This window comes from Oncorhynchus nerka, linkage group LG28 (genome assembly GCF_034236695.1).
Source record: "Oncorhynchus nerka isolate Pitt River linkage group LG28, Oner_Uvic_2.0, whole genome shotgun sequence".
In the NCBI taxonomy this organism is placed as follows: domain Eukaryota; kingdom Metazoa; phylum Chordata; class Actinopteri; order Salmoniformes; family Salmonidae; genus Oncorhynchus; species Oncorhynchus nerka.
Window position 1 is genome coordinate 62,369,369 of NC_088423.1, and position 22,872 is coordinate 62,392,240.

General features: G+C 43.4%; 2 protein-coding genes across 2 annotated transcripts in view; one reads left to right on the top strand and one right to left on the bottom strand.

Moving 5' to 3' along the window:
• The first annotated feature begins 161 nt into the window (after positions 1 to 161).
• On the top strand, positions 162 to 3,148 carry LOC115112738 (PR domain-containing protein 11-like). The gene is given in 6 exon segments (XM_029639755.2): positions 162 to 282; positions 1,663 to 1,757; positions 1,759 to 1,851; positions 1,853 to 1,924; positions 2,083 to 2,338; positions 2,593 to 3,148. Coding segments are annotated over 6 exon segments (762 nt in total). The 3' UTR covers positions 2,718 to 3,148.
• A 6,780-nt stretch (positions 3,149 to 9,928) lies between these two features.
• LOC115113500 (synaptotagmin-13-like) overlaps positions 9,929 to 22,872 on the bottom strand; it is a 53,807-nt gene continuing 40,863 nt past the window's right edge. The window contains 5 exon segments of the mRNA XM_029641255.2: positions 9,929 to 10,166; positions 10,169 to 10,291; positions 10,476 to 10,596; positions 16,794 to 17,095; positions 19,749 to 19,886. Of these exon segments, the coding sequence (XP_029497115.2) occupies positions 9,982 to 10,166; positions 10,169 to 10,291; positions 10,476 to 10,596; positions 16,794 to 17,095; positions 19,749 to 19,886 (869 nt within the window). The 3' untranslated portion in view covers positions 9,929 to 9,981.

Sequence of the window (22,872 nt, forward strand, 5' to 3'; positions counted from 1 at the left end):
GCGGCAATAGGAACTCATGTACGTTATCTCGTAGAGCAAGTGCCGTGGTCCCATTTATGGTTTTGCCATTGCCAGACTGAAATTGAATGTCGAGTTTATTTTAAATACTAGGACTAATTCTATTACCTGATCCACTTGTATTCATGAACTGCCATTATATTATGCTTTTTCTACCAACAGACTTGACATGGTATGCTGAGGTGGGGAGTCTGGGGACCTATGCACTATGGCAGAGTCACTTGCCATCCAAGACCATTCAACAGAAGCAGAACTATGCACCAAGTAGTAATATGAATAAATTTGGCCTAGTAGCCAGCGATTTGCTTACAGCTGCAGACAGGCTAGGGTCGGACAGTCTTCCTGTGTAAATTAAGACACAGCGCCGGCTCCGAAAATGTACCTCAAATCCAGCGATGAGAAATGTGTTGTACTCCGAATTGTCCCATTATCCCAACTGTTACACCGAGATGATTGACTGCTAAAATAACAGCGGAGCCGGCGCGAGATATGGCTCGCAAAACGTAACCCAAACCAGGGATGATAAATACATTGAACTTCCGAATTGTCCCATTATCCCAACTGTTACACAGAGAATATCAAATAGCAGTTGTTCAATCGTCTCAGTGTAACAGTTGGGATAATGGAACAATTCAGAGTACAACACATTCCTCATCCCTGGATTGAGGTACATTTTGCGAGATATATCTCGCACTGGCTCTGATGTGTCTTAATCTACACAGAAAGCCTGTCTGACCCTAGTGCAGCTGTAAGCAAGCGGGTTGGATCTGCTGGATAGCCTAGTATCTATGTGTTCTATCCTCTACTAATCAATGATCTGCTGTTTTGATCAGTGGAGGCTGCTGAGGGAAGGACGGCTCGTAACATGTGCCTGAAATAGAGTATAATGGCTGAAATGGAGTGAAAGGAATCAAACACATGAAAACCATTCCATTCCAGCCATTATTATGAGTCGTCCTCCCCTCAGCAGCCTCCACTGGTTTTCATGTAGCCTAGTCTGTTTTGATATCTGTTGCCTTGATAGCCCATCTATGCAGGTTAGTTCAATAAATGGATGCTAATCAGGTGCAGTAAGAAAAATAAAATAAAACAATAAGAATTTGTTCTTAACTGACTTGCCTAGTTAAATAAAGGTAAAATAAAAATTAAAGCTGCATGTTGGATAAGGGCTTGTATAACTAAGCATTTCACTGTCTACACCTGTTGTATTCGGCGCATGTGACAAATAAAATTAGATTTGATTGTATTTTGATATGCTATAATCTTCTAGTGAAATAAAAGACATTGAGTCCTTTGAAAGTCGACCACTTGCTTTTCACCATTGAAAGACACCAAAAATGTTACTTCTGGTGTGATTATTAGATATTTCCGTACAGTGCCTTTAAACACAGACTCGCACTAAGAGCCTTAGACTATGACTAAGAGCAGCTGAACTGTGTTTGACTGTTTCATTTGTTCTGATACTTTGATACATTTCCCAGTGCCACTAGGCCTATCATTTCTTTATGTGAATATTGCTAATGAAATGTACTCCACAACCTTTATTGTTGGTGTTGAATTATTTTGTCATCCATGCATCATTGCTGTAATATTTTAAATAACTTGATAAATGATATTAAAATGTACCTTTGTCATGCCTTACAGTTTGCGACGAGTGCAAAGACAATTTTATTGATGAATGCCCCACACATGGCCCTCCAGTATTTGTGCCTGACACCCCTGTGCCAGTGGGTTGTCCTAAACCGTGCCGCCCTTACTATCCCTAGTGGCATTGAGGTCATTCAGGAAGGCAGTGAGGTGGGCGTGTACTGCGTAGACAAAGACATTCCCAGGTGGGGCACTCTTCGGTCCTTACCAGGGTGAAGTGATGTCACAGGACAAGTCCTCTGGTTTCTTCCCCTGGATGGTAAGTTGAATCCACAAACCTCCTTACTATGTTTTGCAATTCACTTTTCGCGAGTATATGGTATGACTCATGAAATTGTCTTCCTAACGTCATGCATCAGGTGTAACTTTAAGGCACTCGCATCTATGTATTTATGTCAATTATTTTTTTATCCCTAGTTGGTGGACAAAAACAACTCATACAAATCCATTGATGGTAGCGACGAAACCAAAGCCAACTGGATGAGGTATGTCCGAAACTCTTCAGAGGACATTGAGCGAAACCTGACAGCCTTCCAGCATGGTGAGCACATCTACTTCCAGGTGTGCCGTGACCTGTCAGTGGGAGAGAGACTTTGGGTATGGTACAGTGATGACTACATGGACCGATTACACCCCATGGCCCAGGACACCATTGACAGCAACTTGGCCACAGGTAACACTCCTAACTAATCCCTCTAGTTAACTACCAAACTTATTGTTGTTGCTTTCCAGAGTGCTACAATGTGTGTACTTTTCTACCCATATCACTGATCTAAGATCTCCTAAATAGTTATTCTAAGAAATGATCTCGTAATCTCGCTATACACCAAGTCACTTGGCTCTGTCATAACCTCACATGGTCTCTCCTATCATTGCTATGCAGACGACACACAATTAATCTTCTCCTTTCCCCCTTCTGATGACCAGGTGGCGAATCGCATCTCTGCATGTCTGGCAGACATATCGGTGTGGATGACGGATCACCACCTCAAGCTGAACCTCGGCAAGACGGAGCTGCTCTTCCTCCCGGGGAAGGACTGCCCGTTCCATGATCTCGCCATCACGGTTGACAACTCCATTGTGTCCTCCTCCCAGAGCGCTAAGAACCTTGGCGTGATCCTGGACAACACCCTGTCGTTCTCAACTAACATCAAGGCGGTGGCCCGTTCCTGTAGGTTCATGCTCTACAACATCCGCAGAGTACGACCCTGCCTCACACAGGAAGCGGCGCAGGTCCTAATCCAGGCACTTGTCATCTCCCGTCTGGATTACTGCAACTCGCTGTTGGCTGGGCTCCCTGCCTGTGCCATTAAACCCCTACAACTCATCCAGAACGCCGCAGCCCGTCTGGTGTTCAACCTTCCCAAGTTCTCTCACGTCACCCCGCTCCTCCACTCTCTCCACTGGCTTCCAGTTGAAGCTCGCATCCGCTACAAGACCATGGTGCTTGCCTACGGAGCTGTGAGGGGAACGGCACCTCAGTACCTCCAGGCTCTGATCAGGCCCTACACCCAAACAAGGGCACTGCGTTCATCCACCTCTGGCCTGCTCGCCTCCCTACCACTGAGGAAGTACAGTTCCCGCTCAGCCCAGTCAAAACTGTTCGCTGCTCTGGCCCCCCAATGGTGGAACAAACTCCCTCACGACGCCAGGACAGCGGAGTCAATCACCACCTTCCGGAGACACCTGAAACCCCACCTCTTTAAGGAATACCTAGGATAGGATAAAGTAATCCCTCTCACCCCCTTAAAATATTTAGATGCACTACTGTTCCACTGGATGTCATAAGGTGAATGCACCAATTTGTAAGTCGCTCTGGATAAGAGCGTCTGCTCAATGACTTAAATGTAAATGTAAATGCAATAGTATGACATTTTGCAAAATACATGCAGAAGCTCAAACAATGAATGGCAATATCAAACCAGTAGTCACCTTTTTGAAATTAATACTTCACATATCAGCATGTCGTTTTACGCACAAATATAGTTAATAAAGAGGATTTTGTCATTTTATTATGTAAGAATGATTACATGTTTGTTTATATGGGCCGGCAGGGTAGCCTAGTGGTTAGAGTGTTCGACTAGTAACCGGAAGGTTGCCAGTTCAAATCCCCGAGCTGACAAGGTACAAATCTGTCGTTCTGCCACTGTTCCTAGGCCGTCATTGAAAATAAGAATTTGTTCTTAATTAACTTGCCTGGTTAAATAAAGGTAATACAAAATATTATTATAAGCCGTTTTAAGGTGCTTACCCATCAGAGGCTGATCAAGTTAAACTTGGGGTTTTGAATGATCATTCGAAACCCCAAGCTTAACTTGTCAAGCCCCTGGAATGTTACAGCCCGGGACCGGGAGGCCAACCAGGCCCTCATCGAGCACTACGGGTCCCCAGAGATCCAGGGCCTAACTGAACAACCAGAACCAATGATTTGAGATCATTGCCAGTCGGATGGAGGCACAGGGCTTCCTGATCAGTGAGAACTCCTGGCAGGCTGGCAAGCGATGCTTCCAAAAGTGGCGCAACATGGAGCGCACGTACAAAGATTATGTGCTGGCGTCCAAGAGGACTGACTCTGGATGCAGGAAACAGCCCGAGTTCTTTGACCAGTTCCATGCACTCATGGGCCAGAGGCTGAGCTCCAAGCTGGCTCCTGCTGACACCCCAGCCAGGGCGTTGACCAAGCTGAAGCCTAAAGCTATAGCACCAACTCCAAGCCCTCTATGCTATTGTAGTCCCATCGGGCCATCCAGTCAACCTCCGTATCCCCTCCACCCCAGAGTCAGAGATTGGAGTCTATGAAGGCACCACTGAGCCTGAACCGCTAGCCAGGAAGTCCAGGAGCAAATGGTTCCCACATCCCAAGATACTCCAGTCAAATGCGGAGGAGAAGAGGACAGAGAATGAACTCCAAAAGCGGAGGAGTTCATGGCTTGGGGATGACACATGTTATGACGTTGAATCTTAGCAGTTGGCCTATAACTGAAAAGGACGCAGCCATTTTCAAAATCATTGACAGTCTTTTCATTTTTCTGTCTTCCTATCCACGTCTCTAGCTGCTGAGAACGGTGGGTCCCTGCCTGTGTGGTCAGATTCGGAAAGTGATCAGTCAGGACATTGAGGCTTTAGTAGAGCTGTACAGCTCTCCAAAGATCCAGGGACTGATCAGGGAGAACAAGACCCGAACCAAGAGGATCTTTGAGATCCTAGCTAGCAGGCTGAAGGAGCAAGGCTTCCCTATCAGTGATGTGCCTGAGCAGGCCGGGGGGTGATGCTTCCAGAAGTAGCAGAACCTGTCGAGGGTGTACAAGGAGTACATCCTCCACCCAGAGAATGCTGACATGGCCAAGAGGAAGATTCCAGCCTACTTCAACAGGCTCTAGGACCTCATAGGCCACCGGCTCAGCCTTCAACTAGTTGAAGACTCCCCCAAGCCTGATGGCAGCATGGGAGATGCTGAGGCAGATGCAGGGGTTGAGGACATAAGCCAGTCTGTTACACATTGTGGAGGTGCCGGCGAGCCCCATTGACATTGTCAGTCCCCCCTCCACTTCTGCCACCTTCTCCTTTTCACATAGAGAAAACCACCTCCGTGTTAGAACCAGTGGGTGGAAGATAAGGAGGATGGCAGATATATTGGATGTCTTTCAGGGTTATAGGGAGGAGGACAAACGATTGCAAGAGGAGAGGGAAAGGAGGGCAGAGGAGCGCTTTAATCAGCTGCGAAGCCTTCTGCAGCAACAGCACACCGAGACTATGGCGGTGATGAGAGAACTGATCAATTCCATGAAGACGAAAAAACTATGATATATATATATATATATATATATATATATATAAGTTTGGACACACCTACACCTACACACCTACTCATTCAAGGTATTTTTTTACATTTTTTTTTACTATTTTCTACATTGTAGTATAATAGTGAAGACATAAGAACTATGAAATAACACATATGGAATCATGTAGTAACCAAAAAAGTGTTAAACAAATCAAAATATATTTTATAGTTGAGATGCTTCAAACAGCCACCCTTTGCCTTGATGACAGCTTTGCACACTCTTGACATTCTTTCAACCAGCTTCACCTGGAATGCTTTTCCAACGTTCTTGAAGGAGTTCCCACATATGCTCAGCACTTGTTGGTTGCTTTTCCTTCACTCTGTGGTCCGACTCACCCCAAACCATCTCAAATGGGTTGAGGTTGGGGGATTGTGGAGGCCAGGTCATCTGATGCAGCACTTATCACTTTCCTTCTTGGTGAAATAGCCCTTACACCGCCTGGAGGTGTGTTGGGTCATTGTCCAGTTGAAAAACAAATGATAGTCCCACTAAGCCCAAACCAGATGGGATGCCGTGTGGCTGCAGAATGCTGTGGTAGCGATGCTGGTTAAGTGTGCCTTGAATTCTAAATAAATCACAGACAGTGTCACCAGCAAACCACCCCCACACCACAACATCTCCTCCTCCATGCTTTATGGTGGGAAATACACATGCAGAGATCATCCATTCACCCACACCGCCTCTCACAAAGACATGGCGGTTGGAACCAAAACTCTTGAATTTGGACTCCAAACCTAAGGACAAATGTCCACTGGTGTAATGTCAATTGCTCGTGTTTCTTGACCCAAGCAAGTCTCTTCTTCCTATTTATGTCCTTTAGTAGTGGTTTCTTTGCAGCAATTCGACCATGAAGGTCTGACTCACAGTCTCCCCTGATCAGTTGATGTTGAGATGTGTCTGTTACTTGAACTCTGTGAAGAATTTATTTGGCCTGCAATTTCTGAGGCTGGTAACTCTAATGAACTTATCCTCTGCAGTAGAGGTAACTCTGGGACTTCCATTCCTGTGACGGTCCTCATGAGAGCCAGTTTCATCATAGTGCTTGATGGTTTTTGCGACTGCACTTGAAACTTTCAAAGTTCTTGAAATGTTCTGTTTTGACTGACCTTCATGTCTTAAAGTAATGATAGACTGTCATTTCTCTTTGCTTATTTGAGCTGTTCATAATATGGACTTTTACCAAGTAGGTCTATCTTCTGTATACCCACACTACCTTATCACAACACAACTGATTGGCTCAAACGCATTACGAAGGAAAGAAATGACACAAATTAACTTTTAACAAGGCACACCTTTTAATTGAAATGTATTCCAGGTGACTACCTCATGAAGCTGGTTGAGAGAGTGTGCAAAGCTGTCATCAAGGCAAAGGGTGACTATTTGAAGAATCTCAAATATAAAATATTTTCTGATTTGTTTAACACTTTTTTGGCTACTACATGATTCCATATGTATTATTTCCTGTAAATAAATGCTCTAAATGTCAATATTTTTATTTGGAATTCGGGAGAAATGTTGTCAGTAGTTTATAGAATAAAACAAAAATTTTCACTTTACCCAAAACACATACCTATAAATAGTAAAAACAGAGAAACTGATCATTTTGCAGTGGTGTCTTATTTTTTCCAGAGCTGTATATACATACACATGTGTGTATGTACAGTTGAAGTCAGAAGTTTACATACACTTAGGTTGGAGTCATTAAAACTTGGTTTTCAACCACTCCACAAATGTCTTGTTAACAAACTATAGTTTTGGCAAGTCGGTTAGGACATCTACTTTGTGCATGACACAAGTAATTTTTCCAACAATTGTTTACAGACAGATTATTTCACGTATAATTCACTGTATCACAATTCCTGTTGGTCAGAAGTTTACATACACTAAGTTGACTGTGCCTTTAAACAGCTTGGAAAATTCCAGAAAATTATGTCATGGCTTTAGAAGATTCTGATAGGCTAATTGACATCATTTGAGTCAATTGGAGGTGTACCTGTGGATGTATTTCAAGGTCTACCTTTCAACTCAGTGCCTGTCACAGCTGTTTCGCCTCATCACATTGTCCTATGTCAGATTAGACTCTGGCCAAAACAATGGCTCCATTGCTGACACAACTAGGCAGCAACAAGCATTTGCATTTTAAATTGAAAAGAGAAGTATCAGACCCATGGGACAGGCTGATCTAGTCAGTACGTTTTACTTATTAATGAATCAGTGGGTTTATTTTGTAGTTCTCATTCATGCAATTATTCTTCCAGGTTCATGTTGTCCTTGCCAGGCAATGGGTAAAACATGTCCACAGAAAGGGTGGCAGGTAGCCTAATGGTTAGAGAGTTGGGCCAGTAACCGAAAGGTTGCTAGATAAAAATCCCCGAACTTACAATGTAAAAATCTGTCGTTCTGCCCCTGGACAAGGCAGTTAACCCACTGTTCATAGGCCGGTCATTGTAAATAAGAATTTGTTCTTAACTAGTTAAATTTAAAAATATATATTTATTAAAAAGGACAACTGCCTGGAAACGCTGGATGATTTATTGTTGCCTTATATCCAACCACTGCCTCTGCATCAGTTAATTTACATAACAATGTAGCTACATCATTAGTTGGAAGTGCTGTTGTTTAGGGCTATAAAGTGTATGCACATTGCACACCATTGCATGCATAATGATCACACTACTTACACACAAGCTCATATCTTAACAAATAGGCAGGAATATAATGACCATGGCATGCTAAAACAATCTGGCAAAAGATCATTCAGAATCTCATGAAGATGAACATTTTTTTTTTCTACAGATGATGACTTAAGGCCTAAGTACAATAACACACAAAATAAGACATTTGTTGAAATTATTTCCTAGAAAAAACATATACATATAAACATATACATTTTTTTATTTAACTAGGCAAGTCAGTTAAAGAACAAATTCTTATTTTCAATGATGGCCTAGGAACAGTGGGTTAACTGCCTGTTCAGGATCAGAACGACAGAACGACAGATTTGTACCTTGTCAGCCCGGGGGTTTATTACCAGTTTTCTTGTAAATTCAACACCGTGCATGTGAAACAGCCATACTTTAGTTAGTCAATAAGTTATCATTTAATAGGTTGATGATATTCCGGTCTGTTACAGTAAATCTTTGTTTTTTTGTGAAATGGCTTGGACCAGTGATATTAATATGTAACTTCATCTCAACGTGATAACGGTAGCTCATTCAGCTATGAAAAGCTAGCTACTGTATAGTAGGTCAGGTCCAAGGTTATATCAGTTACGCAAAATGAGCTCTGAGGATAGGAAGTATCAATAAATAGATATATTACATCAATGTCTGCCCGGATGTGGTGTTAGGTGCTGATACTGCACATAGTGCTCTCTGGACGCCCGGGTATTTGCACATCCTCAGTACAACTCGACGAGAATCAGATTTTGGCATGATATATTTTGAAGATGTTTTTATTTTCACACATTTTGTGTGTCAGTGTGTACATTTTCAAATTACACAGTGTGTTCCTCACTGGCGCAGTCTATAAGCAGTTCACTTGACAAAAGCTATGTAAAAAATAAAACCACAATGGAGAACAATACCTTCTGTACATAACTGAAGCAAAGTGGGTTGAATGGAAACAGGTGTGAAATTGAGTTGATAGTTGTATTGTAACTACTTTAAATATAACATGTATATCAACTCTCGTATTCTCCTAAGATAGAATACAGCTGCACATATTCATAAAAATGACAAATACAGTATATTACTAGATTAAAACACTGCATGATTTTTTTTAATACATCATGTGGAAAACTTTAGCTGCCGTTTTTAGACCCTGTGTAATAAGATACACTTTAAACATGTAGTCCACTGTAATTTCATCACTGTTACAGTATATCTATGAATACTAATACTTGTCCTTTCAGTAGTACACCGGGCTTTTGAATCTCCTATCCGTTCAATATTAGCTGGCCTTTAAGTTTCTGCCAGGTGCATTTTCTCGATTGCTTTCCAAGCGTGTGAATACATCCCTTTACAAATAAAATGACAGCTCTACTCTAGAATAATTCACTGATATTTATCATACCCTTACATACCATATACACAATCCCCTATAACACAAAAATACAGGCATTATCATATTTATTCTGTTCAGCTATAAAAACAGATCATAGAGGTGGTTAAGTATAGGTACTGTAGGCAAAGTATTACATTACATTGATGAGTCTCATTGAATATATAAAATGTGTTCATAATTGGTATTCTTTGGAAATTCTGTGATATTCAGTGACATTTCAGTTTGGTGTATGCTACCAACATCATGGGATGCTGTGGGATAATGAATAGCAGGTAATGGGATACTTTCAATATAAGTGGATAAATAGATTTAGGCTCTTAAATCCTGATCCAGGAAGGCAGTTGACATGCCCCCCCCCCCCCCCCCCCCATTTGGGTATTTGGAAGGGCAAAGCGGACAGGTGGTTATCTTAGTCATACAGTGGGTGCCACATGGCAATCTGCTTACGGGGGTTGTCTAGCATTTGCTGCCAGTGTTGGAGGCCAGTGTTAGAGGCCTGTAAACCCAGCTGACAGCGGCCCAGGGACTCCTGCTCACCAGGACCTGCCTGGTTCAACACCTCCAAGTCCAGACTGGATTTAGACAGCAGCTCGCGGGAACCTCCAGCATCATCATCTCATTCCACACTGGGTTCATCTTGTGCTTGACCCGTCGCGTCTGCTTCTTCTTCCTCCTCAGCTTGGTAGTCTGGTGCTTCAGGGCCAGTTTCACAGACAGGTCTAGGAACAAGGAACGAGGCTTTCACTACAATGACATCCACCAACCAAAATATTTTTCTATCTTAGCATACTCTAGCGTCAACCTGTGGATGGACTACCCATTCACGGTTGTATGGTTTAATGAGCAGTTGTAGGCGTCATACAGTATGAGCGGCAATGGGTTAAATAAATAAACAGGGTGTACCTATGGAGTTCTTCAGCTTGTCTGACTGTAGTCCTCGAGCCTTCATCACCACTACTCCCAGCCGGTTGGCTGCAGGCAGGTAACTTATAGACAGCAGGAGCTCTCCAGCTGCCTGGACATCCTGCCGATTGTAGTCAATAGTCAATTACACCAATTCACTGTGATTAGAACAGGTCACATGAAAACGTTTCCTCTGCACATAATGTCAAAAACACACAGCGGGAAACTTCAACACATAGCAGACTTTAATATACATAGGTTAGAACAAATATCAACAAGCAATGTCCATTTATGAATGACAATAAGGTACGCCTGTTACCTTGACACCATCATTAGCGGACACAAAGGTCTGATTCACTAGTAATCAAATGGACTGGATGAATGGCTGAGTGAGTCACCTCTGTGCCTCAGGAAGACTAGGATTCATTAGGCACAGATCCTTATAATCCCTGCCATTATGCTTCTGATGCTACTGCTGAATCTCATATTGATCTGAAATTGTGCCACTTTGGTAAATGGTCTTCCTGCGTGGGTTAGGGGCATTGCAACTCCTACACATACTGCAATATGTCCCAATATGTCACTTTACTAAGTGGAATATCAGAGACTCTTACAACCAGGAAAGAGTCTGTCGTAAAAGTAATATCATATAAACGTAATGCGTAATATGTGTGTAGGAGAGGCTTTACAGTCAACACGCCACCTTTTGTCAAACTGTTATCATGCACAACCAAACTGTGTGGAGGGTTGATTTGTGAAAGTAATTGATATCTAGGGTCTTTGGTCATCCAGTATTGCACATATGAGGAAGAGGTTCGTATTATGTTCAAACAGGCCACACACAAAAATAGGGAGCCCACTAATGGACAAAAAGTCAAGGATTGTGCATTAGCCAATATGCAGCATAGACGAGGCATGATTGTCTTTTTAGGGGATGCTTGAAAATGACATGTTAACCACATCATTCTAACAGCACCAAAGAGCACAGTACAATTTTACAGCTTTGAGCATCCCTTTATAGTCTGCGATACATAGCAAGTAAACCCTTTAAAGTAGCAGCCTGACTCACTCTTTGATTTGCTGTGAGCAATAGATCAAAGGGGTCGTAAGTAATCGATGCAAAGGGAATGGGGTAGTCTGTTTTTTTTAATTAGTGTTCTTCTCTGAGTCATAACTCTGCACATCCACATCCAAATCAACAGTTTTGTGAAAATGTTTCTCTCTCTTTCAGTGGACATCTGATAAATCAAACATCTTCTCTCTTTCTTCAGTGGAGTATCATAGTGTGTAATCTCCTGAGGAGCTACAGCACAGTCTACTGCTGTGTGTGTCATCACTGGCTTCTGTCAGCCCCATCTGCCCCCTGTGTTCTCTTTATGCAGCTATGACCATTAAATAAAGAGCTGAAAAACTTCTCACTGTGTTCAATTCGAAATCATTTATAGCTATTCTCCCGTGGAGGTGTATCACTTGCGTCACAGCCTACATCGTACAAACTGCCGCCTTCCCCTCCCTGCATTTCTCAGCCTCCTCCTGTCCTCTCTATCTGCTCTTTGTCTTTGGCAAAGACTGATTTCTCTCGTGTCATCCTCGTATCTCTCTCCGTCATCTCCCTCTCGTGCATCATCCCTGTTTGTGATTCCTGGCAGGACTTCATGCTCTCTTGCGCATCCCAGAAGAAAGATAGTCCCAAGGGTTTGTGATGACGTAGATTCTGATCTCCTGCCTAGCTTGGAGGCTTACGATGGAGCTGCCAGGAAGGACTGGAGAGCTGGCTGTTTTTTAATTAAATCCCTATTTGCATTCAGGTGTCCTTGTAGCTGAAGTTTTGAAGAACAGCTTGTGGGTGGACAGAATGAGCTGTTCCGAAAGAAAAGAGAAAGAAGATCATATTGGGGTTTCTTATAATTCCCTTTTTTTTTTAAGGTTTCCCAGCCTTGCAAATGGATCAGAGACTGACTAAACTTGCAGTATACATTTTGTCTCTGTATGTACTCAATCCTTTCAGAGATTTCTATCAAAACGTCCAACAACAATCTCTCTTTCAACACTATATACAAATACTCCCTGTGCCACTGAGAATGAGGCGTGAAATGGATTTCCTTTTTCTGTAGCGGTTTGAGTAGCTGTCCTTTTAACCTAAATCCTCTTTAGGTTAACATAAAGCCGGATGGTTGTCGCTTTATCTTGAGGAGGCTTGACAGTGCTTGTTACAGGGTAGCCATACAGACAGGCAGACCAAACCTAGCTATTGAGATAAATGAGTTTGGCCTTGAGTAAAAACGATTTTGATCACGGTGCCTAGTATTTAGTTTCACCAGATCCACAGAACAGTTGTCCAGTTTGAGAGCTGGGATGGCTCAAGTCACTATCAGATCACCGAGGGGTAAGGGCTCTCGAAGGACGCCATGGCAACGCCTACTTTTTTATAACGAACACCTGACAGCCCCGAGAAGCACAGGTTAGAGATAGTTAGTGGAAACACACAAAATATCAGTGACTCAGCCAATACATCTCACCCCAATTCAGAATCCCTCATCATACCACCCAGTCTTCAAAAGAAGATAAACAGTTACAGTACTCAAACTATATCTATGATGGTCTCAAAGAGGAACACAGTCCTATACAATTCAATTTACAAAAATATAATAATATATTTTATGGCTCGCTGCGGCCTTCTGGGAGAGAGGAAAGGAGGAGCTGGGATCCTTTGAGAGGTTCATGGCTCTGTTCAAGGCAGTCTTCGCCCATCCTCCCAGAGGGCAGAAAGGGAGGGGAGATACTTTTCCAGTGGGGTGCCCAGACCGCTGGGGAGTATGCCCTCACCTTTCAGACTGTCAGCCTCCAGCAGATGGAATGAGCCGGAGCACCGCACTCTTTTCCGGTGAGGATTGCGCAAAGAGGTTCAGACGGAGTTGGCGTGTCGAGATGACAACCTATCCTTGGACGCACTCATCGCGATGGCCATCCTTCTGGATAACCTTCTTCTGGAGCACCGGCACCTACCTCTCTCCTTGCCCTCCTGCTTTGGCTGTCCTGAGGCAGAGCCTGAACCCATGCAGGTAGGGGCCACACACCTTTCCATGGAAGAGCGGCGTTGCCGGAGACAGCTGGGGCTCTGTTCCTATTGCGGCCAGGAGGGGCACCAGCTTCAGTGGTGTCTGGTGCGTTCCAACCCGGGGTCCACTATGGCAGAGGGGCGGCCATGTATGCGCACAAACCAATCTCCCCGGCACGCTCCAGCAGGGAAACTACTTCCCCTTCCTGTGCCTCAGCGGCCTTGGTCCCATCTGTCCATAGACTTTGTTACTGATCTCCCCCCCATCTGATGGTTTCACCACTGTTATGGTTATTGTGGACAGATTTTCCAAATCCTGCCGTTTTATCCCTCTCTCTGGTCTCCTTACAGCTCTCCAGGTGGCAGAGGCACTGTTCCAGCAGGTCTTCCGGCACTATGGCCTTCCGTAGGACGTCGTCTCTGACCATGGCCCCCAATTCACATCGCGGGTATGGAGAGCCTTCATGGAGAAGCTGGAGGCCATGGCCAGCCTCGCATTCGGGTACCGGCCTTGGTCCAACGGGCAGGTGGAGAGTACTGACCAGGAGCTGGGGAGGTTCTTAAGGAGTCACTGCCAGGACCGACAGGGGGAGGGGCCCGGTACTGTCATGCATACTCCCACTCACCCTCTCCAGTGATTGACATTACCAGTCAACTAACCACAGGCCCTGGCAACCATTATTATGCACACCTGCTCCCCATCATTATGCACACCTGGACTTCATCACCTTGATTACCGTCCCTTTATTTAGCCCTCGGTAGCCTCAGTCATCAGGCAGTATTGGTTTGATTTGATTCACGTTCTGTACACTTGATTTATTTATCTGCATTTATCATTATTAAACTCACGTTCTGCACCTGCTTCCTGACTCCCGGCGTATTCGTGACACTCCTCAAGAAATGCCTGCGGCTATGACAGAAAACAAACTTGAGTTGGCTTGGGGGTGTGGTTTGATGTGGGTGTTTCTTACGTGGGCCCTTTCCACCACCAGGACACAACCATCTGTCAGAACCTTGCCAGCAGCCGTTTCCTCCCACTCAATCTCAACAAACCTCCTGGAGGTTGAGTTGAATAACTACAGATGCGTGAGGAGATGACGGAGAAACCTTTGAATAGGTCAGTAGCCTACAGAGTAATAACGAGAAGAATGCAATTGCTGAATGCATGTATACATTTTAAACTACGTGTTTTGATAACGTTTAAAATGTAGCAACAGTTCCATGTAGAATAAACAACCCTTTACATAATACCGTAGAAGCAGTGTTCTGCTAACATAACAATGAGCACCTTTCATTGTCATTCCCAGTCGATACAGATACTGTGCCTATCAGCCTGTCAAGTGGTAGTGGGGCTACCTTGGCAAACATGTCAGAGTGGTCATACCTTCCTGTGTGAAATCCCGTATGCAACAGGAGTTCCTTGATCAGATGCAGAATACACAGGGTTTCTCCCTCCCCATATTGACTGACACCATTCAATTCAATCATTTAAAAAAAGACAATACAAGTAAAAGTTGTTTCTAGTAAAATGTTTATGCAGAGTGCAAGATCTCTCTCCATTCAGAGACATCTGTATCAAGCTCATCTGTCAGTCTGGACTTCATCCCATCATCTTGCAAGTCTTCATGTGCTGGCTCCATTCATGTTTCTGTTAACACATGCACATAGTCACTGTTCTATTACCAATGGCAGTTAGGATAGGTAATATCTGACACACAAACGGGTGTTATGTTGAAGTTTGAACAAGTCAGACTAGACTTACCTAATTCTGTTCTCTCTATCAACGACCGTTGGTGAGCAGGCAAGAGGTGAGGCTGGAGGTGAGGTCTTTGCCAGAGCCCCTTTGATGGGCATAGCAGCGTAGATCAGCTCCTGGCCCCTCATCAAAGTTACTGGTCGGTCACACACATACAGAGCACTGATTACGATTAGCCTGGTGGATCCAACCTGAACGCTGGGTTCATCTTTCTATTTCACTTCAGATCAAGCTTGTTCCACCAAGCACGCTTATGCCCCGGACATTATATGCATCTAAAAAGGTAGAAAATAAGCAACAAGTAATGTCAGTTTACATCAATTATGTTTCACAATTGGGTTATCAGAATGTATCAAAGTAACGAAGCGGGTTACCTTGTGTATTTGTACAAATGATGAGCCTGTGAAAGCTGTTGCCGCCGACAGGTGAAGGTTGCTGGCCGGATACTTGCCATAGGAATGCTCACAGCGAGGGCAAGTCTGCACGATGCTGATGAGGGCCCTCTTGCTGGTCTCTATGCTGCATGTTTGGCTGCAAACTAGACATCTCTGGAACAACAATAATTATTAGTGCCCTACCTGGACACTAACTTAGAGTGGCATGGAAATATGATTACATCGCTAAAGTAACCAAATAATTAGTATGATACAACTTTGCCATAGTATGGTGTCGTCAAATCAACTTTAGAGAGATGGCAATGTTGCCATTACTGTTACGAGCAAAGTTTGTAAAGAAAAATGAGCTAGCACTGCTAATGTTAGCTAACTAAAATACGGTGGTCCCCTCAATCTTAAAACATCAGTCATGACAAAAGGCTTTCCTACTAATTATTTGCCTTCTTTTGAAATGTTAACGTTTCTCCATGCCAAATCTGAGTTGGATATAGGTAGGCTAACGCTAGCCAGCTAGCTAGCTAACATCAGCTATGTTAACGATGATAGTGATAATGATTATCAGTAAACATAACCAGATACATAACCAGCAGTCGATGGTCTAGTTACCGGTATACTCACCACCACTGGGGACCAACAAACTTCAACCACCTATTCCGCATGATTAGGGTCCTTCGGCAGGGCATGCAAACCATAGCTATTGGCTATGCTTCTTGCTGGACGCATGCATTGCATGGTCAATCCATATAGATATTTTGAGTCTCAAAACGGCCGTGATCCTTTGAACATGTTGGCTGGGGGCGATTAAACAACGGAGACCCATTTAAAGAAGGGAAGCGACGTGGGAGGAGTGGTGATTTGCATGTGGAGCTTGGCAAAACGGGGCATGATTTGTTGACATAATTATAATCCAAACCCACCCTTCAATTCCAAACTGACTTTATGACCAAAATGACCCTATTTAGACTTTGTAGTCAATTTTGACAATATAATAAATGTTCTGCCAATAGGCCATTTTCAAAAGGATTAGTTCATTTTTAGGAGCAGTTGCTCTTTAACTTTGCGGCCAATGCTGTCTACTATATATCAATGATAAGAACAGGGTAGCCTACCTGTTTTGGTGGTTGTAGGTCGACCCAGCAGTCTGCGTTGGACATCATGCCCACATCAACCAGCTTGAACCTCATGACGCCCAGGTTGGTGTTCTGGGAGAAGTGGTCACAACTGTGAAGGGAGAGAGCCACTTCGCCCTCCACCTCATACCCTCCTGGTAGGGAGAACACCAGGCCTTCCTCCCAGTGGGTGTGGCCGGTCAGGCGTCGCAACGAAGTCTGGGCCTCCCTCTGTCCTGCTGCTAAGGTCAGGACTCCGGCCACATAGCCCTCACAGCCCAACCCCACACTCAAATGCTCCGCTACAGAGGAAGACAGAGAGGGAAGGAAGGCAACAGAGAGGGGGGGAGCGAACCCTGAGAATAGCAGTCTATTGATGTAGTTTTAATTACATTTGATAAATGTAGATGCTAAATTACTCAAATCCAGAGCGATTTACAGTTAGTGCATTCATCTTAAGATAGCTAGATGGGATAACCACATATTAGTGAGTAGTGTCTGTTCACAAAAGGCCTTCTTTAAGGGGGTGAGGGGGTCTGGGTGAAAAGGGGGTGTGGAGAGGGGGGGGGGTACTGTGGGATTATTTAAGATACTCTTAGAAGAGGATCGATCGGGTTTAAAATGTTTTCAGAAGATGGGCAAGGACTCTACTGTCCTAGCTTCAGGGGGAAGTTGGTTCCACAATTGGGGTGCCAGGACAGAGAAGAGCTGGGCTGACCGGAAGCTGCCCTCCCGTAGGGGTGGGAGGGCCAATAGAACAGAGGTGGCAGAACGAAATGCCCGCATTGGGTGTGTAGGGCTTGAGCATAGCCTGAAGGTAGAGGGGGGCAGTTCTTCTTGCTGCTCCGTAGGCAAGTACCATGGTCTTGTAGCAGACGCGAGCTTCGACTCGAAGCCAGTGGAGTGTGCGGAGGAGAGAATCTCATTAGCTGTTCCCAATTCTGCAAAATACCAGGTCTGCAAAATATCTTATTATGTTAAATTCACTGAAGTTAGAACTTTATAGGCTATGTATTTATAAGGAGAGAATGCGTATGTCTAGTAGATGTGTTTATGATAAACAATGCAGAAGCACTTTGCATAGCTCTCTCCCAACAGTTTCTCTAACAGCAAAGCAGACGGTACGCTTTGAATAAAAATAGTAATTAATGAAGCTAAAGGCTTGGATATAATGAGATATAATTGAGCACTCGGCAGGTGATAAACAAACCAAAGAGGCAGGACTCGCAGATAGCTGGCCTGCAGAGAACCTGTGTCCTCCGTTAGCATATCTCAATAGGCGTATGATGCTGGTATGAACAGTGTGACAGCTTGCACCCGGACCCCACCACCAACTACCACCCACCTAACCGCCCGCAAGGCAAAGTAGATGCATTGTTGACCTTTTCATTGGGTGACGCATCAGCATCTAGTCGCTAAGCATCGACATACGGGGACCAGCCAACAGAGGGAAAATGCAAAGGCGTCCATGCTACTCAACCCCTTATCAAATCCCCCACAGTCTTATGAAGGGGGAGGCCGGTGGATTGCTTTGTCTCACCACAAATGAAATCAATTATTTTGTAGATGGAGGACATAAAAGAAGCAAGGTAGAATATTGAAATAGATTAAGCCAGTGTGACAGTGTTGGTGCGTCATCACTTTGCCACTCTATTGGCTTCGGAATATTGCTCCACAAGACACGATGCACTGAGGGGATTGGGTTGTGAGGGCTCCATTTACAGTTTCAATCTATTTGTCACTATTGATTAACTGTTGCCTCACATTTATTTATTCTATTTGCAGACAACTGCCTCTTAGTTTTTTCCTTTATCCTTGTTTTCAATTGCAGAAGACATCTGCTTGTTGACCTCTTTGATAATGTTAATAAATGAGGTTTGACAGAAAGAAATTCACTGTCATGGAAGTACTTAAATACAGTTGAAGTCGGAAGTTTACATACACCTTAGCCAAATACATTTCAAATCAGTTTTTCACAATTCCTGACATTTAATCCTGGTAAAAATTCCCTGTCTTAGGTCAGTTAGGATCTCCACTTTATTTTAAGAATGTGAAATGTCAGAATAATAGTAGAGAGAATGATTTATTTCAGATTTGATTTCTTTCTTCACATTCCCAGTTTGTCAGAAGTTTACATACACTCAATTAGTATTCCTGCCTCATGATGACATCTATTTTGTGAAGTGCACCAGTCCCTCCTGCAGCAAAGCACCCCCACAATATGATGCTGCCACCCCCTGCTTCATGGTTGGGATGGTATTCTTCGGCTTGCAAGCCTCCCCTTTTTCCTCTAAACATAACGATGGTCATTATGGCCAAACAGTTCTATCTTTGTTTCATCAGACCAGAGGACATTTCTCCAACAAGTACGATATTTGTCCCCATGTGCAGTTGCAAACCGTAGTCTGCCTTTTTTATGGCGTTTTTGGAGCAGTGGCTTCTTCCTTGCTGAGGTTATGTCAATATAGGACTGTTTTTTACTGTGGATGTAGATACTTTAGTTTCCTCCAGCATCTTCACAATTTCCTTTGCTGTTGTTCTGGGATTGATTTGCACTTTTCGCACCAAAGTAGAAGATTCGAGGGAAAAAACGCTTTAATGTCCAAAAACCAGGAACACGTACAAATGGGTGAAGCCAAAACACAGGCGCAAACACAACCCAAGGACCACTGGTAATACCCGGACAGCAAAAACCCAACAATAAACAATACACCTCTTACATACACAGCAACAAGCCCGCACAAACATAAGCGGGCTAATCGAACTTAAATAACACCAACCCAAAAACACCAACAAGGAACAGGTGAAAACAATTAGACAAAACCAAACGAAAAGGGAAAAAGTATGTTTAATAGGTAAACTAGGGTCAATATCATGTTTAGTGATACCTCACCCTTAATAACTTCCATGAAGTGGACATACTGGCAGATCATACTGTTGAGATTGTTGCCTTACCTTCTATCACGGTGATGTGTAGCTCGTTCTGGTCTGTATAATAGGTGAGAGAGAAATGCAGCTTAGGGTGGAGGATGGAGCTGCTTGTTGTCATCCCATTGGTTAGAGCCCTTGCACAGGGGGTTTTGTCCTTTGAGTCTGGGAAAGGAGACTGCGTTAGGGCTGGTCAATTCCTTGGTAACGGAATTGCGCTGGAGATTTTTCACTTAAAATGTATGCCAAACAAAAACCATTGATTTCAAAGTTCAACAAACGCTACAACTCCATGCACAAGGACTACTTTTAACAATTTACACTGAACATTTGACAAAAACACATTTACTGGAAGAAATATGCAGATGCAAAGTTTGGTAACAGAATTTTGGTAAAATCTCCCTCAATTGTTTTATGTGTCCACGTTTTCCAAAAACTCTGTTAAATATATGCTCCGAATTAAGTCTTAACAATGTCTGCAGAAAGAATGGGGTGTCAGCTATGACATGATACATTGACTTTGAAAAAAAACATTTATTTTGGTTATTGAACTACAGTAAGTAAAGTGGATTTACACGCGGTGACGGAATTGTGTTAATGGAATTTATTCATGGGTCTGTGATCTGTACTACACAGAAATGCATAATTATGGATATGAATGTCATTCTTTTCATGGTGATGTATCCTAAATCGGTACACAAAGGTATAAATATGCAATATCCTCCTTTGCATATTTGGGTATTATTCTTCACAATGGCTATTATTTTAATGAGCTCTGCCCCCAAACAAGACCAAATTTGTTTGGTCCAGACCAGACCAAATCTGAACCAATCATAGACGTCTATGTTCTACAAGTTTGAACATTGAAGTGCAGCACAGTAGGGTAGAGTTCAGTACAGTATAGTTCAGTACAGGTCCTAATCCAGGCACTTGTCATCTCCCGTCTGGATTACTGCAACTCGCTGTTGGCTGGGCTCCCTGCCTGTGCCATTAAACCCCTACAACTCATCCAGAACGCCGCAGCCCGTCTGGTGTTCAACCTTCCCAAGTTCTCTCACGTCACCCCGCTCCTCCGCTCCCTCCACTGGCTTCCAGTTGAAGCTCGCATCCGCTACAAGACCATGGTGCTTGCCTACGGAGCTGTGAGGGGAACGGCACCTCAGTACCTCCAGGCTCTGATCAGGCCCTACACCCAAACAAGGGCACTGCGTTCATCCACCTCTGGCCTGCTCGCCTCCCTACCACTGAGGAAGTACAGTTCCCGCTCAGCCCAGTCAAAACTGTTCGCTGCTCTGGCCCCCCAATGGTGGAACAAACTCCCTCACGACGCCAGGACAGCGGAGTCAATCACCACCTTCCGGAGACACCTGAAACCCCACCTCTTTAAGGAATACCTAGGATAGGATAAAGTAATCCCTCTCACCCCCCCTCCCCCTGAAAAGATTTAGATGCACTACTGTTCCACTGGAGGTCATAAGGTGAATGCACCAATTTGTAAGTCGCTCTGGATAAGAGCGTCTGCTAAATGACTTAAATGTAAATGTAAATGTACAGTACAGCATACAGAGTGCAGTAGACTTCAGTACAGTACAATACAGTACATTATTGTGTGCTCTACTGTGTACTGTACTGAACTCTACCCTAGTACTGTACTGAACTATACTCTAATTTTCCTTGCTGTACTGTACTCTACTGTAATGTACTGTACTTTCCAAACTTGTGAACCCAACTGTGGTTTGTGACTATGATTTCCCATTGTAGCCAATTCAATTGCAGAAATTCTGTTACCGATGTTTCGGAAATTAAATTATCGATTTGGTAACACAATTTCAAGTTTTAATCACTTAATAATTCATGAACAAAATTGGTATCAGTAAAAATACTACAACTAATTGATAGGTCTACCTTTACTTGTTTACTTGTACTTTTTTTTGTAATTTCTCATGAGAGGAAGAGAAATTAAAAAATATATTAAAGATGTATGGGTTTTTGGTAACGTAATATCAAGGCACAAGGCAATTTTTCTTAAACTTACAGATAGCAGAAACATTTCGCAAAACTAAATATAAGTTTTGATATTAGTTGGCAGGGATCTTTACTTCCAACATTATTGCGTTTTGATTGATTTCTACTTCCTTTTCAGACTTTTTCTGTAAGATGTTTCCTAAGACCCCTTTTCCATCTGTTTGACCAGAAATCGAAGGCTTTGCTCATTCCAAATTGTGTATATACATTTTCATTTCTCTAAAATATAGACCCTTAGCTTTCATTTGACACCCAATTTGATATGCTCCTATGAACTTCACAGGTTGGTGCTCATGGGTCCTTTTATATGGAAATTACCATCTGTTTGTCTTCCTGGGGACATTGAATGGTAAATGTGTGCATCAACTAAACCATGAAAATCAGTGCATCGTACATTTATTTTTTTAGAAACAATTATTTGAGAAACTATGTATAGCCAAACTGACTGTTACCGTAAGGCAACTGCATTCAGGTGTAAGAAAGCACCAAGAATAGCAGTAGGAAGATCTTAGCCTTCTGGGACCAGTCCTATCCATCATGCATTAGGTTCCATTGACTGGACACATCAATAACACTAAGTGGATGAGTGTAGGGACGAGGGAGGGAAGAAGGGAGAGTGGGGCAAAGCCTTTGATCACAATGCTCTGGCAGGAGGAGAGGTGAGTTTATTTGTATTTATCCTTTATTTAACTAGGCAAGTCAGTTAAGAACAAATTCTTATTTACAAAGACGGCCTACCCCGACCAAACCCTAACCCGGACGACGCTGGGCCAACTGTGTGCTGCCCTATGGGGCTCCCAATCACGGCGGGTTGTGATACAGTCTGGAATCTAACTAGCGTCTGTAGTGACGTCTCTAGCACTGAGATGCAGTGCCTTAGACTGCTGAACCACTTGGGAGCCCAATAGAGTTAAGTAACTCAAACACAATTATCTAGACTGAGTGAGTGGTAACTCTAATACAATAGAAGGAAGTGATTGACTACAGTAATTAGCAACAACATTTGTTTCTGCCAAGAAACTGCCACAATTTTTTTCCGGATTTACAGAGAAAAAGTGGTTTCAATCTAGGTCCAAAAATTCACATGTAAAATTTCACCTGAAAAATGTTGAATCTAAATAACTGA